Genomic DNA, 19,550 nt, shown 5'->3' with positions numbered 1-19,550 from the left:
CCCTCTCGGCTTTTGTTGTGCGCGCCATTAATTAAATATTTATAGGGGCTACATTAAGCCAGCCTCCTGCTGTGGAAATGCTGGCAACAAGGTGTCAACCAATGTAGGGTGGCTGCTGCAAGTTGGGAGGCCTTCATGCATTATTAACTAACTGTCAAGGTGAACTTTGTTGAAGTATAATAATCTTGCAGTGCTGAATATTTTGTATGGCATGTTGGGGGTGGCTGCTACAGAGAACGATTACAGGGTCACGCCTGTCCTTACGAATGAAATATAAATTAGACTTCACATATTTATACAAATACTGACCTCTTTATAGAAAGGGGAAAATTGGGGAGCAAAGCACCTGTGTTGGGGTTGGAAGGCGGTAGAGAGGGATATTTGTGTTTGAGGTGGTGGAAGATGACATTTATGTTGGGGACAGAGGCGGTGGCTTTTGTACAGCATGTGTAAGGGGGTTCAGAGGAAAGTTTGGGGGGAAGGTTCCGTGGATTTTATGATTGAATAAACTGAAATGGCCAAGGAGGGTGTTGTCTAAAATACTTGGGGGTATCTGGCATTGATTATGCATGTTATTTACTGCCCCATCAACCCTACCATGAGTCCCATGTTTGATCATCATCATCATCAAGGACCAAAGGGTCTTCAATTCTTGTCTTAAGCCCCTTGATGTACCCACTAGTAAATCTGTAACTATATCAGAGCAAATAAAAAGATACTGTTACCCTCCAATATACTTTGGGGAGCCAGTTGGAAGCAGATTGAAGATCTCAACCATATGTGAGTTAATTTTCTGTTATATCTTCTTTCACCCTGTGAGAAATCTCACAGCTTGCTGACCTGGGCCATCATATAGCATTTGTCTTTATGTTTGACCGATGGCCCAGGGAGTGGGTCTGAAAGCAAGTGAGAGAGCTGTAGCCCTTCTTACTTCTGGATCTGTTGATCTAAATTACCAGTTACCCAAACTGCCTACTAAGTCTCCTTACCTGTACGTATGGTTGGGTAACAACCAACAGTGTCTGCCTTACTACCTGGTGACAACTTTACATGCCTACCTGAAAGGAGACAGGGTCTATATAAAGACTGAATGGTATTTAAAAGATATATAAGGAGACTTGCTTGGCCCTCCTCTATCAAAACAGTGTGGCCACTGATGGCATTTCATTTCTTTGGTTCAACAAGCGACACAGAAGGCCAAATTAAAGGGGCAGTATACCACCTTTTCCAACATTAGTTCAATGAATAGGGTTTCTTCTTAATGTATTTTTCTGCTTGAGGCAGTTTAGTGCATGTGCATTGGGGAAATTCCTATGTGAAAGAAGAGGCACATACCCAGGGTAAAAGTATAGCAATTTTGGTCACTAGGGGGTGCCTGAGACATTAGCACCCATACTAATGTTATTATCTTTGTCCTGCTAGGTTCAACAAAGTCTAAGGTAGGGGGCAGAGAATGTGTTTGCCTCTTGTGTGTCATTATTCACAAAGCATATAAAACTGTGTATGTTACCTGCCCACTACTCTCCGCCAACAATATACAGGTTCAATGAGCCATGGATAACTGCATCTGTCTCCAACAGAATTCAGAGCCAGGCTGCATTTCTCCTCTATATCCCATTAATGTAAGGCAACAACACGGTGCCCATCAGTCGAATAAGTGACCCGCTCCACATTGAGGAAACATTTCACTGTGCGCTGACACGGGCAACTGCTTTACTTATGCCTAAATAATCAGTTGTCAGTGTTCCTTAATGGATATACAGAGGCAGAAATATTCTGGAGGTGTTATGACTCACGTGTTGTTGTCAGGCAGAACATTTAGTGTTTGTTCACTTGCTGCCTTGAATACACAATTATCAGCTCAGCCTACAAGCTGCACTTTGTCTCATGGTTGGTGAGATATGTGAACCCTGCTACTATCCTTAAATCTTCCAACCTGCGGCTGCTGCTCTGTGGGGTTCCTATGAGTGGATCCCAGGACAGTTGCCTAACTAAGAAAGACGTTTCTGATAATGCATGCTTTCTTGTTTAATAATTAATAACAAGAAGCTCAACTACGAAGCCCCAGGAGATAAGATAAAAGTCCATGATGCACACCCATGGAACTTTAAGGTCTGTTCCCGTTTGGTACTGAAGATACTAGTGTTGGCTGACTGATTTGTAGCCCTCAAAGGGGCTCGTCAACCGGGCTGGCTGGAAAACTTTGATCATGAGCCTTTGAAGGCACCTGAACATCAGCCATTGTTAGTGCCGAGTCATCAGATACAGGTAGAATTCTATTGTTTCTAACTGTTTATCTGACAATTCAGCTCTAAACGTGTGTATTGAAACAAACAAATCGATATTTCCTGGAAACATCTTTTCCAGGAAAAAATTTGCAATTGTAACATCTATGGCTACCAAGTTCTCCATTTGTTCTACTGGGGGACCCCATACACATGGTATGCTGAACTAAATTGAATAATTATTTCTGCAAACACAGGCAAAACACAACTGATCCAGTCTGGCACAGGTTTGGGGCCATCAGACAAGCCAGATTTCCAAGGTCATGTAATTCCGTGGTATGATTGTGATATGATTGCTCAGTCCACCTGACTACACATAACGTGGACTGAGTGGTTCTGCCATCAAGTTTCACCACTGAGAGCCCAATAAACAAAAACTCAAGAGTTGGTTTAACTTGTCCTGGATGTGACAGTTCAGAACCAAATCATTGCCCTTGGCCAGGCTATAACCAGAGTACTATTTCTAGTTTTCCAGCCCTTCAAACTGAAAATCTAGGCCAGAAACTGAAAGAAAAAAAGCAGGCGAATGATCGCTGGGTATTTTTGGAACTGAATACACTGTATCCTTGCTTTATTTTTAACACTGCTCCTCGGTTCCCCATTCAGATGTTAATATGCTGCCGCTTTCAATAACATGTTCCACTGCTCGAAATGTTTGTCAGATTTCTAATGAATAATCTGTCTGCCATTGTTCTTCTGAAAACCAGAACAAGATATGTTTGCGTTCCCTTTATTCATTTGTACAACCAGAGGAATTAACTGATAACCCATTCCAATCAGACTTATTATCTGAAAGCAAATATTGTCTCATTATTGGGTTGTCTGCTAACTGTGTTTGGTCCACCCTCTTTCCATTTTCTATCTATTTATGCCCAACCATTCTGGAGTGTATATTTTATGTGTACTATATTGTATGTGTAGTCAGAACACACAGTAATTTGGGGATAGTGTGGGTATTGCAGAGATGATGAAGGCAGAGAGAGAGATGTCCATTGACTAAAGCAGATTAAAGAGGAGCTGAAGAGCAGTGGTCCCCAACCTTTTTTTTTACTAGTGAGCAACACTCATGTTAAAAGAGTTGGAGAGTAGTGATGGGAGAATTTGCGCCGTTTCGCTTCGCCGAAAAATGTGCGAATTTCGCGCCAATTTTTGACGCCGGCGCCCATTTTTTTGAAAAAAAATTTTTTTTTGGTGCCGGCGAATTTTTGCGGGCGTTTCGTGAATTTATTCGCTGGCGGCGAAACGCGGAAATTCGCCGTGAATTCGTGCCTGGTGAATAAATTCGACCATCACTATTGGAGAGAAATAAAAAATGTTCCTGGGTGGTGCCAAATAAGGGCTTTGATTGGCTCCCCTATGTGGACTGGCAGCCTACAGGAGGTTCTGTTTGGCAGAACAACTGGTTTTTATACAACCAAAACTTGCCTTAGGGGCTGATTCACTAAGGGTCGAATATCGAGGGTTAATTAACCCTCGATATTCGACTAGGAATTAAAATCCTTCGACTTCGAATATCGAAGTCGAAGGATTTAGCTCAAATACTGCGATCGTACGATCGAAGGATTATTCCTTTGATCAAACTATTGAATCCTTCGAAGGATTTTAATCCAATGATCGAAGGAATATCCTTCGATCAAAAAAATTTAGGAAAGCCTATGGGGACCTTCCCCATAGGCTAACATTGACTTCGGTAGCTTTAAGCTGCCGAACTAGGGGGTCGAAGTTTTTTTTAAAGAGACAGTACTTTGACTATCGAATGGTCGAATAGTCGAACGATTTTTAGTTCGAATCCTTCGATTTGAAGTCGTAGTCGTAGTCGAAGGTCGAAGTAGCCCATTCGATGGTCGAAGTAGCCCAAAGAATACTTCAAAATTAGAAGTTTTTTTACTTCGAATCCTTCACTCGAATTTAGTGAATCGGCCCCTTAAAGTCAGGAATTCAAAAATAAGCACCTGCTTTGAGGTCACTGGGAACAACATCTAAAGCTGGCCATAGATGTTGAGATTTTTAAAAGATCAGATCCTGATCGTGAGACCATGATCTTCTCAGAACGATCGTACGATTGTACGAATTTACCATCAACTAAAAAGACCAATTTACCAGGAAAACAAAGGGGAGCTGCCTGCTTGGCCCTGCAAACATAGATACATTGCACTGGGGCCGACAAAGATTTTTTGTCCTGGCCGATCAATTTCCCGACAGATGTCGGCCGAAAAATCGTAAGATGTACGATCGTTCGAATACCACTAACCGCACGATAATTTCGAAGGATTGGTCGGGCTTCCCTAAAATCGGTCGTTCGGCAAGAAGAATCGTCGCGTCTATGGGGACCTTAAGAGGTTGGAGAGCAACACTGCCACTGGTTGGTTGGGGATCACTGCTGTAGAGGAATAAAGGAATTAAAGGCCAAATCTAAACCTCACATGTAACATGTAAACTAGGAGTGTAGAGTCAATACAAGAAGTGCTGATTACCCAGGAAGTTTAAAAGTTAGTGACGAGTGAATCTGTCCCATTTGGCTCCATGGAAAAATTCTCAACTGCAGAAAAATTTGCAAAGACAAATGACAATGGAAACACAGTGGGACGACTCAGATCCCTTTGGTTGATGTGGAAGGAAAGGGGTTGGATAAAATTCCATATACATTTGTTGCATGTCTTTTTTTTTTTTTTTTTTTGCAAGTTGTTTTTATTGTTGTTGGAAATGAGCCGCGGTAATCTTTTTCTGCAGTTTTGCAATTTTCACTGGGGGCAAAACCCGGAAGTTCATGGTGAAATTGTACATGGTGAAATTTTTCACTCATCACTAGTAAAAGAAAAACATGTTGGTTACAGACAGTAAATGGAGTGTGAATAAGGTATAAAAGGGACAGTAGAGGCAATGCAACGGGGTAATCAATTTCACTCAGAGGCAAAAAAAAACAACATAAAAAGAGGTGGTGAAGGAAGTCTAGAGGCAGCACATGTGGCATAAAGCCAGTGATGGTATAGTAATGATCCTGCAGCCCCCAAAGGGCCCCACTGTGCCCCCAGCCCCCCATAGGGGCCACCACCTGCCCCATAGCATGTTGGGGAGGGAGATCAGTGGCTTTGGGGAACGCTAGCGGGGATTGGGTCGGGGCCAGTGAAGATTGGTTCTAGGCCGGCAGCCCTCAGGTTTTTTTCCCAGCCCAGTCGGACCCTATATTTAGGGATTAATTGTATCCAGAAGCTTTGTACAGTATGTGTGTGATGCATGCATGTTTTTCATGCCCTTGGTGTGCTAAGCCATGCAGATGAATAAAACGTGAGTTTTATTATTTACAGTCGTGTAGATGAGTAGCATTGAAAGCTCACACTGTCCATCAAGCTCAAACTCTTCTGCTGGACGTTGACTAGTATGCAAAGTCAGAAGGCTCAGAACACCAGGGGAACATTCCAGCACAACGTATAGAAGCGTATTTATTTCTCCCTTGTTTACTGTTAATCTGGGTTGACAGGCTGCTTTTATTGGACATTGATACTTTGCCTTTAATATATAAGCCCCTGTGCATGACGCAGGCTGAATCAATACATCATGCAGCTGCTAATTATATAACGAATCCATAGTAGAGACTCATTTCAACCATCATCATCATCATCATCATCATTTATTTATATGGCGCTGTCAAGATACGCAGTGCTTTATCAACCATATCAAAGAGTAGCTGTACAATATATGAGCAATGTTAATAACTTGCAGTGAACATGTGCTATTTTTACTCTCATGTCGTTGGCTAATTACCCTGCTTCTTAAAGGGATCCTGTCATGGGAAAACATGTTTTTTTCAAAACACATCAGTTAATAGTGCTACTCCAGCAGAATTCTGCACTGAAATCCATTTCTCAAAAGAGCAAACAGATTTTTTTATATTCAATTTTGAAATCTGACATGGGGCTAGACATTTTGTCAATTTCCCAGCTGCCCCTGGTCATGTGACTTGTGCCTGCACTTTAGGAGAGAAATGCTTTCTGGCAGGCTGCTGTTTTTCCTTCTCAATGTAACTGAATGTGTCTCAGTGGGACATGGATTTTTACTATTGAGTGTTGTTCTTAGATCTACCAGGCAGCTGTTATCTTGTGTTAGGGAGCTGTTATGTGGTTACCTTCCAATTGTTCTTTTGTTTGGCTACTGGGGGGGGGAAGGGAGGGGGTGATATCACTCCAACTTGCAGTACAGCAGTAAAGCGTGATTGAAGTTTATCAGAGCACAAGTCACATGACTTGGGGCAGCTGGGAAATTGACAAAATGTCTAGCCCCATGTCAGATTTCAAAATTGAATATAAAAAAATCTGTTTGCTCTTTTGAGAAATGGATTTCAGTGCAGGATTCTGCTGGAGCAGCACTATTAACTTATTCATTTTGAAAAAAATGTTTTTTCCCATGACAGTATCCCTTTAAACAACAGAGATTAAAGGAGCCATTTCCCAGGCTTGTCGTCATACCCGTGCTGTAAGGTCTATCTAACAAGCTGTGCAGACTCCCTTTTTCTCATTTCAAGACACCACCCATTGGTGGGCAGCTACAAACACCCATGCCATACACAGATACCATGGATAAGACATGAGCTCCATCTATATATTCAATAACTAGTGCTGTTGCATCTTTCTTTTTGAGTAATTCAAGGCAAACTAAGGTATATCATGTTCAATAGGGGGCGAAGAGTAAACACTAGACAATGTAAAGTATGCAGGATTCAGACAACTGGTAAAGTTATCATACAATTATATTACTAAGTCACTTTTTTCTGTTTTTTATCTGTAGGCGATGAGCTGAAAATAACATGTCTGAAGTACAAGGTACCATAGAGTTTTCAGTACAGCTGCATAAATTTCACAACGTGGACTTATTCCAACGAGGGTAAGTGAATATAAGTCTACTGTATATAGAATTAGGGATGATTTGTAGTTAATTAGTATTACTAGTGTAGGCATATCCCTTTTTTCTCAAATAATGTCAATCAAGATGTGTAGACTATTCAATATTATTGGCGTGAGTAGTCAGTAGAGGCCAACAATTTGCCCCAAGCAATATGTAAAAAAATATAATTAAAACATTATACCCTCATGCTGTACAAATGAGGTTCTGTTTCTAGAATAAGCTATATCATATACTGTATATATATATATATATATATATATATATATATATATATATATATATATATATATATATATATATATATATATATATATATATGCTATGAATATGTATGCACTTGGATGTTTAATCCTCTTTTATCTCCTTAGATATTATCATGTAAGAGCGTCTATAAAGACATCCGCACGGATCCCTCACAGGCTTGTGGCCACACTTGTAGGGCAAACAGGTACCAAAAACGGTTTTTCTTTTATTATAAATTAGGCTGATAATAATAAATGGGTGGGTAGGAAGATGTTTTTTTCTCTTGTGTTCATTAATGGGATTCTGTCATGGTTTTTATGGTTTAATTACACTGTTTACATTTCAAATAATTCACTCTACCATGTAAAATTTCATTCCTAACCCAACAAGTGTATTTAGTTGTAATATTGGTGTGTAGGTGCATCTCAGGTCATTTTGCCTGGTCATGTGATTTCAGAAAGAGCCAGCACTTTAGGATGGAACTGCTTTCTGGCAGGCTGTTGTTTCTCCTACTTAATGTAACTGAATGTGTCTCAGTGGGACCTGGATTTCACTATTGAGTGTTGTTCTTATATCTACAAGGGAGCTGTTATCTTGTGTTAGGGAGCTGCTATCTGGTTACCTTCCCATTGTTCCTCCCAGGCAGCTAGGGGGGTAGGAAGGAGATGACATCACTCGAACTTGCAGTGGAGCAATAAAGAATGACTGAGGTTTATCAGAGCACAAGTCACATGACTAATGGTACCTGGGAAATTTAAATTATGTCTAGCCCCATGGCAGATTTCAAAATTAAATATAAAAAAAATCTGTTTGTTCTTTTGAAAAAAAGATTTCAATTCAGAATTCTGCTTGAGCAGCACTATTAACTGATGCAGTTAAAAAAACAGTAGCCCTATAACTTGAAAGCAATAAGCAAAGGATTGATTGAATTGATCTCTTACCTCCCCTCCCTCCCTTCATTTTCTTGCCATTCCTTCCATTCCTTTTCTTCTGTTGCTTATATTCCTTCTCTCAGCATGGGTAAAAATGGTGCTGCTTTTCTACTACGAGAAATGTAGTTTTCATACAATCATATGCTTTAAAGGGATCCTGTCATCGGAAAACATGTTTTTTTCAAAACACATCAGTTAATAGTGCTACTCCAGCAGAATTCTGCACTGAAATCCATTTCTCAAAAGAGCAAACAGATTTTTTTATATTCAATTTTGAAATCTGACATGGGGCTAGACATTTTGTCAATTTTTCAGCTGCCCCTGGTCATGTGACTTGTGCCTGCACTTTAGAAGAGAAACGCTTTCTGGCAGGCTGCTGTTTTTCCTTCTCAATGTAACTGAAGGAGTCTCAGTGGGACATGGGTTTTTACTATTGAGTTTTGTTCTTAGATCTACTAGGCAACTGTTATCTTGTGTTAGGGAGCTGTTATATGGTTACCTTCCCATTGTTCTTTTGTTTGGCTGCAGGGGGGGGGAGGGAGGGGGTTATATCACTCCAACTTGCAGTACAGCAGTAAAGAGTGATTGAAGTTTATCAGAGCACAAGTCACATGACTTGGGGCAGCTGGGAAATTGACAATATGTCTAGCCCCATGTCAGATTTCAAAATTGAATATAAAAAAATCTGTTTGCTCTTTTGAGAAATGGATTTCAGTGCAGAATTCTGCTGGAGCAGCACTTTTAACTGATTCATTTTGAAAAAATATTTTTTCCCATGACAGTATCCCTTTAAATATAAAGAGTTCTTGCTCTAAGAAGGATAAGCCTTGCTGCTTGGCACTGTATAGTTTTAAATCCCACTACATTGGTGGTTCCCAAGCTGTGAGGTTGGCTACCCAATGGGGAGGCTTGAGGCAGTGGCAGGGAGGCTTATTTGAAGGCCAGTTAGGGGGAGAATAGGGGAGAATGGCCATTTGCTCTACTAGATACACTTGAAAGTCAAGCTTGGTGTTTGGTTAAGGTGCAATTTAGGGTGAATATATTTTTGTTGCCCTAGATATTCTTAAAACAATGACTGAATGGTTGCTATTTTACTATATCTGGATCCATATCTAATACAAGTAATTCAAAAATAAACAACTGGACTTGAGTAATTATTGAAGACGTTTCAACGCTTCTTCAGTACAACTGACTGGCGTGGGAAGTTCTCGGCATATAAACTCTTCCACCAATCCAATCACAACGGCACACTGCACACCAATGGATTGGTGGAAGAGTTTATATGCTGAGAACTTCCCACGCCAGTCAGTTGAACTGAAGAAGCTGCTCGGATGAGCAGTGAAACGTCTTCAATAATTACTCAAGCCCAGTTGTTTATTTTTGAATTACTTGTATTAGATATACCATGACCTGGATGAATGAAAATCTTCATAGTCATATATCTGGATGCATTTCATGAGCAAAACAGAGATATGACCAAAAGGTCTGAAATTCAAGTGGGTCTTATACCACACAAGTTTGACAAATAGTTGGCCGTCCCACATCTCATACCATAACCATACCAAAAGGACAGAAGTACCTCATTGCTCCTTGGACCCTGAGCTCCTACCTCCTAACACGTTTGTGTCACTGGACAATTCTTCAGAGTAGGTGATGCATCCAATAAAGCTTACATTGATGTGAAACCCCTTTAGGAGGAAGAAGCTTAGGACCATGGAGCACTGAGGTACCTCCATGATTTTGGTGTGGTTAAAATACTGTTTTGAATTTTTTTTATAAATTTGTAACTGTTGAAATGAATGATTTATGTCTGACACAGCTTACTACTTGTGTTGCTATAAGACGTTCTGTTTACTTGATCAAAAGGCTTTTAAAGGGACAAAACATGTGTAAATGTAAGCAATATGGCAACGGACACATATTTTCTATTCTGTCATAACAGGAACATGTTTCCCTGAGTCTCAGTTAGCTAAATGCATTTGCTTCAAAAACGACCTTTATTGTAGGGGGGAAAAAAAGAAAAAATGGAAGTCTTATAAATATAATCCCCAGCCCATTGATACTGGATTACCAACCCCAGCGTGATACAATTCAATTTACAGTTTAGTTTCTCAAGCACTATCCTGGCTTTTATGGCTGCACTATTTTCTCCCCGTAATGTACTGAGCTGTACTCCCTGCACTGAATTCCCAAACCAGATTTTTTTTTCTCTACTTAAACCACATGGGTCTTCCAGCAGTAACAACCTTTGGGGGGCAGGATGGAGCATTCAGTCTCCTAGAGTTTTCCTAGACATGTGCACAGGTTCCAGCTGAAACATTTATTTTTTGTATAAGGAGTCTCACTCTAAGTGCATTTTTATTCCCTCACATTTGTGTTTAAGTAGATGAGATTGACTCTCCTTGTGTGTAATTATTATGCAAATAAGTAATAGGGGGTTTATGCTGCCAGGCTAATGGGAACAGCCTGTTTTAACTACAATAACTACAACAACTACAATTTCCTCTGGAACTCAATAAAAAGAATTTAGGAGAGGATATAACTTGGTTACTTGCAGGGACAAAAACCTCCGGAAAGTCTTTTTTTTTTTGGTTTGCTGTTAAGGGGGTCGCTCACATTTGAGCCTGGTCCTACAAGTGTTGAGTCAAGTGCCTACAAGTGTTGGATCTACTCTGCCAAAATCTCAAGTCGTCTAATATATGAGATGTTCCACATACAAATGGAATTATTATTATTATTATTAACATGTATTTATATAGCGCCAACATATTGCGTAGCACTGTAAAGTAAATGTGATTATACAACTAAATCACATGAATTATTTACATAGAACATATGGAGTTACATACATCACAATCAATACAGGTACAAAAAGGTGAGGAAGGCCCTATGCATAGGCATACAGTCTAAAGGGAAGGGAGTAATACACAAGGTGTGGGAGTGGGCAAGATCGAATTAAGTGGGTGAGAAATGTGGTACTGTATGTGGTGTTGCGTTTGGTAGTTAAGCAGAGTGAGGGGAGGCTTCTCAAAAGAAGTGCAGTTTAAGAGATTTCTTGAAAGCAGAAAGGTTGGGAGAAAGTCGGACAGACCATGGGAGAGAGTTCCAGAGGAGGGGTGCAGCCCTTGCAAAGTCTTGAATGCGAGCATGTGAGGAGGTAATGAGAGAAGAGTTGAGGAGCAGGTCATTAGAGGAGCGTAGTAAGCGGTTGGGTGAGTATATAGAGATGAGTTCAGAGATGTAGGGTGGGGCAGAGTTATGAAGTGCTTTGAAAGTCAGTGTCATTAATTTGATTCTGAAAGGTAGCGGAAGCCAGTGCAGGGATTGACAGAATGGCGAGGCAGAGGAGGAGCGGTTGCTGAGGTGTATGAGCCTCGCAGCAGTGTTCATTATGTACTGGAGAGGTGACAGTCTCTGGAGGGGAAGGCTAATTAAAAGAGAGTTACAGTAGTCTAGACGTGATATGACGAGAGAGTGAATAAGAATTTTGGGTGATAAATGATCTTATTTTGGATATGTTCCTTAGGTGGAAGTGACATGATTTAATAAGTGACTGGATATGAGGAGGGAATGACAGGGCAGAATCTAGAATAACCCCAAGGCACCGGGCCTGGGGAGAGGGGGTGATAGTGGAATTGTTAACTATGATGGATACTTCCGGGATGTTACTGGTGTTAGTTGGAGGAAAGAGAACCATTTCAGTTTTAGAGAGGTTTAATTTAAGGTAGCGTTGCAGGAGGAGACGTGAGTTAGGAGTTCTGGGTGGAGATCAGGAGATGAGAGATAGATCTGAGTATCGTCAGCATAGAGGTGATAGTGGAAACCATACGAGTTGATTAATTTGCCAAGGGAGGAAGTATAGAGGGAGAATAGTAATGGTCCCAGGACAGAGCCTTGAGGAACTCCAACAGAAAGAGGTAGGGGAGAAGATGATGCTCCATTGTAGGCGACACTGAAGGAACGATTGGTGATGTAAGAAGAGAACCAGGACAGGGCTGTGTCACGAAGGCCAAGCAAATGGAGGGACTGGAGGAGGAGAGGGTGATCTACAGTGTCAAATGCGGCTGAGAGATCAAGCAGTATTAGTAGTGAGAAATGATTGGAAGGGGCTTGTAGAAAGCTATTTAAATGAGAGATTCTATATATAAATATGTGCCTTGTCAGTTCAGGGCATGCCAGTATCCACCACAACAACATTACAAGTCTTATGGTGTGTCTCTATACAGGCTGTGAGTAAGGGTCATTCCTACTGGAGCATTGTCTCGGACAACACTAGTTTTGCTGGTATTGCCCCCAATGAAATGTGGCTATGCTTTCTGCCATTGGGTGTATGTAAGAATTATAAGTCAGTAGAAGGACAGTGGGACATGATAAGGAAGAGTAAAGTCTGAGACAGTAAACATTTAGGCTGAGACTATGGAAAACACATGGCAAATAATAATTTCTTTCTTGATTTCTAGATGACCCTGGGCCATACACGCCTTGTGTCTATGATAATGTTGTGTACAGCCGCGTGTTTCAGATCCTGTACAGAAATGAAGACATTGACATTAATGATGTGATGGCATTTAAAGTGCACTTGCTGCTCGACGGAGAGAGGGTTGGTATCCTGAACCTTTGTTGCTATTCCAGATCGTAGTTTTTATGCACAGTAAACTGTAGCTCAATGATGTCCAACCTTAGCGAACCCAAGAGTAGAATCATAATTCCATAATAATTGGTGGAGTAATGTTGGGGTATATTTATATACAAGGGTCTTATGTTATTGGATACAGAAGTGAGAGTTAATAAATGAATGTTGACGTTACACCGATAATATTGACAATCCTTGAAGGGCAAGGGTATGGGGATTCAGCCAATAAGAGATGGATATGGGTGCAGGGGAAAAACGATTGAAAATGAAAAGTTCAGTATGAAATGCTTGTTCCTAAGCTTGAAGGAGTCCCGTAGATGGCTTCCCATAGGTGAGGAAGGCACCAAGATGGCTGTTCCCCACTCCCACTCACATAAAACCATAAAAGGTGTGTTTCTTTGTATTTTAGGTAGAGGATGCCCTGAGTGAAGTAGACTTCCAGCTGAAGTTAGATCTCCACTTTACAGACAGTGAACAACAGTAAGTTGTGACTACCTCCTTTGCTATCAATGCATCGTTATCTCAATATCCAGAACTTGGATGAGAGTCCCAATCACAAAATGGTGGCTGCCCTGCCATACATCTTTGTATGAGCACTCTAGCAGTATGATGATCCCTCATCTCAAAGGAATGAAACCAGAATACTCTATGTCCGTTAGTGGCACATTGTCCGCATCCTAGTCTTTCAGCCATTACTACTTATATCCCCTAGGATACAAATGGAATATGTGGTGGCTTTATTTGTTTTGTACAAGCTTATAAATGATGTCCCATGGGTGTAGATATATAACATCAAGGTTTGTGGAAGTATTCTCCTCAATATACTCTATGGCAATGGTCAAAAAGTGACCAGCCCAGCATGGTCTTGCTTGATGTGATGAGTTCCCTAAGGAGTTGACTACATCATTGCTGGAGTTGACATTCTCCATATAAATAGTGGATGCTTCCCAAGAAATACCTCCTGCAATGGATGCCTCAATTAGCACAGGGGATAAAAAAAAGGTTTGTGGTCAAGAAAAAGGAGGAGCTCAAGGCATTTCTCTCATTTGGAAACCTCATCAGTATTGATAGTTCATGTGAATCCAGAGTCTGCTCTTAGGAGAAGGAATCTAAGCCAGGGTAGCAGTGAGAGTTACCAATGGCTATAGCAGAATTACACCAGGACCAGATGGGGCAGAAATGGGCTTACTGAAATCCACAAATTGATTTCAGCCCCCTACTACTAGCAGAATCCTCTTCTTATCCGCTTCAGCTTTTGCATCTGGAAGCCTTGTGATGGCTCCAGTGCGAACATACTCTGTGGATTTGGGAGAAGAAATGCGAGACTTCCGTCAACAGACAGACACAAAGGGGCAAATTCACTAAGATTCGTAGTTGCACCAGGCGTAACTTCGCCACACTTCGCCGCACTTTGCCACACTTCGCCAGGCGTAGTTTCGCCAGCGCTCCGCAAATCCACCAAAAATCCGAAGTTGCGCACAGGGGTAGCGTAAGGTTGCGAAGTTGCGCTAGCATTGAGTCGCTAAGCGAAGCGAAGTTACGCTAGCGATGGTTAATTTGCATACGGCGCCAAATTCAAATTTCAATGGAGGAATACGTAGAATCACTACAAATGCCTGGGAAACATTCAAAACATCAAATAATTTTTTTTGCCCTACACATGTGCCCACTGTCTAGTTAAGTTGCCATGAGTTAGGAAATGTAGGGGGGAAGGAGGGGAGCCCCCCTACATTTTTTTTCAGCCTATCATCCAGCGTTTTTTGGGAAAAATTTGAACTTTTTTTGAAGCAATCCCTATCTACTCTATTGCGCTTTGCCTGGTCTGAGGTGGAGAAGGAAGTCTAGCGTAAAAGGTAGCGTTCAGTACACTGCGAGCGTTAGCGAATTTGCGTAGTTACGTCCGTAGCGAAAATTCGCCAGGCGTAAGGGTGCGAAGTAACACTAGCGAATTTACGCCAGCGTTCGTTAGTGAATTTGCGAAGTAACGAAAATGCCCAACGCTAGCGAATTGACGCTAGCGTTAGGCGCTTCGGCACTTAGTGAATTTGCCCCAAAGAGAGAAGGAGATTCTGCTTGTGGTCGGAGCTGAAATCATCCTGCAGGTTTCAGCCTGGTCTGGCCCTAGCCTAAACATTTAGGTAGCAATAAAGACTTTAGTTCAATCAAGTATTGTAGAACAGTTTGTAACCTGTTAGCAGATCACCCCCATGTGCACAAGAACTGGTGAAGGTAATTACATGACCTTTTCTTGCTGTGATGAAAGGTGACCTTGTACATGAGACTGGCCAATCGCTTCATCCCCATCAAGTGTTTTCCTTATCGTTCTCCTGCTTCAACGTGAAATAAAACTGACGAATTCAATAATAAGATGATAAAAAGTGACATTCTATGTGAGACACCGCACATTGTGTGGTTTAAAGTAGCAGGAGAGACGAAGGAGATCTGAGTCAGTTCATGGAATTATGTTTGGGGACAATGGGATAAAGAGAGATATAGATCATTGTTTTGATAAAGGATTAGTGACTGTTCTGTTAGAGAGAGGCCGGCGAGATCCCACACTGACAACATTAATGGCTCAAGATGAACAGGCGTCTGATCTGACTGTGATAAAACAAAATGTCGCAGGACAGGAGAGCTACTGAAATGTAAAGCAATGAGATTATTCACTGAATGTCAGGGTCGCAGCAAGATATCCGTCAGTTCTCTGCCAGATAAGAAAGTCAGCTTTGTGCTGTCACTGGGTGATAAGAACTCTAACACAATGAGCTGCCAGTTAGACAACCCTCATATAAGCAACTGTTACTATTGCCATCTCTCCCTACTATACCTGCTATCCCACAGTCACACTCCCTTCCCAGAGACTATTATCCACTGTTACTATAGACACATCTCTCCCTACTATACCTGCTATCCCACAGTCACACTCCCTTCCCAGAGACTATTATCCACTGTTACTATAGACACCATCTCTCCCTACTATACCTGCTATCCCACAGTCACACTCCCTTCCCAGAGACTATTATCCACTGTTACTATAGGCACCATCTCTCCCTACTGTACCTGCTATCCCACAGTCACACTCCCTTCCCAGAGACTATTATCCACTGTTACTATAGGCACCATCTCTCCCTACTATACCTGCTATCCCACAGTCACACTCCCTTCCCAGAGACTATTAACCACTGTTACTATAGACACCATCTCTCCCTACTATACCTGCTATCCCACAGTCACACTCCCTTCCCAGAGACTACTATCCACTGTTACTATAGGCACCATCTCTCCCTACTATACCTGCTATCCCACAGTCACACTCCCTTCCCAGAGACTATTATCCCACTGTTACTATAGACACCATCTCTCCCTACTATATCTGCTATCCCACAGTCACACTCCCTTCCCAGAGACTATTATCCCACTGTTACTATAGGCACCATCTCTCCCTACTATACCTGCTATCCCACAGTCACACTCCCTTCCCAGAGACTATTATCCACTGTTACTATAGGCACCATCTCTCCCTACTATACCTGCTATCCCACAGTCACACTCCCTTCCCAGAGACTATTATCCACTGTTACTATAGACACCATCTCTCCCTACTATACCTGCTATCCCACAGTCACACTCCCTTCCCAGAGACTATTATCCACTGTTACTATAGACACCATCTCTCCCTACTATACCTGCTATCCCACAGTCACACTCCCTTCCCAGAGACTACTATCCACTGTTACTATAGGCACCATCTCTCCCTACTATACCTGCTATCCCACAGTCACACTCCCTTCCCAGAGACTATTATCCACTGTTACTATAGGCACCATCTCTCCCTACTATACCTGCTATCCCACAGTCACACTCCCTTCCCAGAGACTATTATCCACTGTTACTATAGGCAACATCTCTCCCTACTATACCTGCTATCCCACAGTCACACTCCCTTCCCAGAGACTATTATCCACTGTTACTATAGGCACCATCTCTCCCTACTATACCTGCTATCCCACAGTCACACTCCCTTCCCAGAGACTATTATCCACTGTTACTATAGGCACCATCTCTCCCTACTATACCTGCTATCCCACAGTCACACTCCCTTCCCAGAGACTATTATCCCACTGTTACTATAGACATCATCTCTCCCTACTATACCTGCTATCCCACAGTCACACTCCCTTCCCAGAGACTATTATCCACTGTTACTATAGACACATCTCTCCCTACTATACCTGCTATCCCACAGTCACACTCCCTTCCCAGAGACTATTATCCACTGTTACTATAGACACCATCTCTCCCTACTATACCTGCTATCCCACAGTCACACTCCCTTCCCAGAGACTATTATCCCACTGTTACTATAGGCACCATCTCTCCCTACTATACCTGCTATCCCACAGTCAAACTCCCTTCCCAGAGACTATTATCCACTGTTACTATAGGCACCATCTCTCCCTACTATACCTGCTATCCCACAGCCACAGTCATTTGTGTTGCATTACTTAACATTACCAGTCTCAAGATGTGTAGGTCCCATTGGCCTCTTCTTGTACCCCCACAGACAACATTGGTTATAGGAAGAACATAATAACATATTTTATCTCAAAGAGGGACAGAAAGTAGAGATTTTATGGAAGATAGGGGAAACACTTCAACAGGAATATTATTATAATTCACCTTTTACTATTTCTAATCAGACAGTTGCATTATGTTTTGCAATAAAGACTATTTTGTACAGTTAAATGCTGGAAGCTAATGCCTATTTTCATCCATTTAATACCCAATTGTGATGTATTTTGATTTCATGTAGAGAGAAGTACAACAACAAAAACAATAGTCTCTAACATGTAAACATTTCTTCCAGGCTGAAAGACATGTCGGCTGTGCCCTTGATCAGCAGTCGAACTCTAGGCCTACATTTCCACCCGACGAGCGGTTTGCACCACCATGTTCCCGTCATGTTCGATTATTTCCACTTGTCTGTGATTTCTGTAACAGTGCACGGCTCACTGGTAGCCCTACATCAGCCGCTGATAAGGTAAACACGACAAGCAATGCACCTGCCTATTTGAACACTCTGGAAAAGGAGAAATTCTGTAAAAAAAATTTTTAGCTATGAAATACAGTCTCTGCCTTGGGATTGTACCAATTTGGTCATATAAGCCATGCCATTGGCAAACATTGCCATAAACATTTTTATTACATGGCCTCTTAAAGGGAAACTATATGTTTACTTTCCATGAAAGTGACCCTGTAGGGCTTATTTTTCAATCAATCCAGAAGTGATGGTTTTGATGCATCCCTGTTTACATATAAAGTTTGCATGGATGATTGAGGAGCTATCAACCAATTAAGTGCAGCCAATTAAATCAACAAAGTTGTGAGCAAGACTCCATGGAGTATCCTTAAACCCTAGTTTGGTCCTATAGATCCAAATTGGGAAAAATAATCCTTACAAGGGACAGTCCTGCAATAAAGGTGTGATACTCATTTATATCTCCAACTCGTCTTATATAGTCTGATTGTGCAAGGAAATCTAAACTTTTACCCAACTTGCAATTGTAGCTTTGCCCGCCCGGTGAAAGCATCATGGTTGGGGAAAAGCGGTCAGGAACTGGTCACAGACAACACTAGCATTTCAATGGAGAACCTGGTGTTCGGAGCTGCGTACTGCAAGCCGCCATCTTCAGAGGTAGGTTTGGTCCTTTGCAATGAGACTGGAACAGTGTTCCAATTTGATGGCTGGAGAAGGCATTGGGCTGCACTTTAAGGTTCTGATGTTCCATCAAATATTGCTCTTGTGTCCCAGGGAAGCTGTTACGTCCCATCAGAAGACTGCATACAACACGCCTATAAATGGCACAAGGACCTCTGCCAGCTTCTGCTGACTGCCTACACTGCCTTGGGCTCATGTTATGCCAACATCTTAAAAGAAATTCCAGACTTACCACATGCTGAGATAGGTTTGTATATGCTCTGTATTCCTTTCTATTCTAAAGTTTGTTTTGATGTCTGAACTCCTTGGGTGAGTGACGAAACACCCTGAATAGATCTCTATTGATATCAATGGCAATGACTTGGCCTCACAGGTGCCCTCACTGGTGAGAAGATTGTTTCTATGTAGTGATGGGCGAATTAGCGCCATTTTGTTTCGCCTAAAAATTTGAGAATTTCGCGTGAAATTCGCGAAACGGCAAAGATTTCGCGAAATGGCGCCGGCGTTCGTTTTTCCGACGCTGGCGAATTTTTGCCGCGAATTTTAGATAATTTATTCACTAGCAGCAAATCACGCAAATTTGCCACGAATTCGCACCTGACGAATAAATTCGCCCATCACTATTTCCAAGCAACACTTTAGTGTGCCAAGGTACTTGTCCAACATTTATATCAAAGCCCAAGCAAGTACTTCAAATTACCCAGTACAAAAAAGGTGCAAAAACATGCAAAAGTGTAAGGGTTCAATAAGTCCTAAACCCCAAGTCACCAGGGCAAAAGTACTGCAATGAAAAAGAGACTTTGGACTCCCTTTCGCTGAAACTAGGGGGGAGCCCCTTT

At 41.7% G+C, this 19,550-nt stretch overlaps 1 protein-coding gene across 1 annotated transcript in view; it reads left to right on the top strand.

Annotated features, from left to right (window-relative positions):
• The window catches only part of fam135b.S (family with sequence similarity 135 member B S homeolog), a 73,384-nt gene that overhangs the window by 28,592 nt on the left and 25,242 nt on the right, over positions 1-19,550 (top strand). The window contains exons 2-8 of the mRNA XM_041568031.1: positions 7,068-7,163; positions 7,553-7,632; positions 12,820-12,959; positions 13,402-13,472; positions 17,860-18,033; positions 18,561-18,687; positions 18,805-18,958. Of these exons, the coding sequence (XP_041423965.1) occupies positions 7,087-7,163; positions 7,553-7,632; positions 12,820-12,959; positions 13,402-13,472; positions 17,860-18,033; positions 18,561-18,687; positions 18,805-18,958 (823 nt within the window). The 5' untranslated portion in view covers positions 7,068-7,086. The remainder of the gene's footprint in view (positions 1-7,067; positions 7,164-7,552; positions 7,633-12,819; positions 12,960-13,401; positions 13,473-17,859; positions 18,034-18,560; positions 18,688-18,804; positions 18,959-19,550) is intronic.

Source organism: Xenopus laevis, chromosome 6S, assembly GCF_017654675.1.
Source record: "Xenopus laevis strain J_2021 chromosome 6S, Xenopus_laevis_v10.1, whole genome shotgun sequence".
NCBI classification, from domain to species: domain Eukaryota; kingdom Metazoa; phylum Chordata; class Amphibia; order Anura; family Pipidae; genus Xenopus; species Xenopus laevis.
The sequence above is the reverse complement of the archived record's forward strand: the minus strand, read 5'-3'. Positions and strand labels throughout refer to the sequence as shown.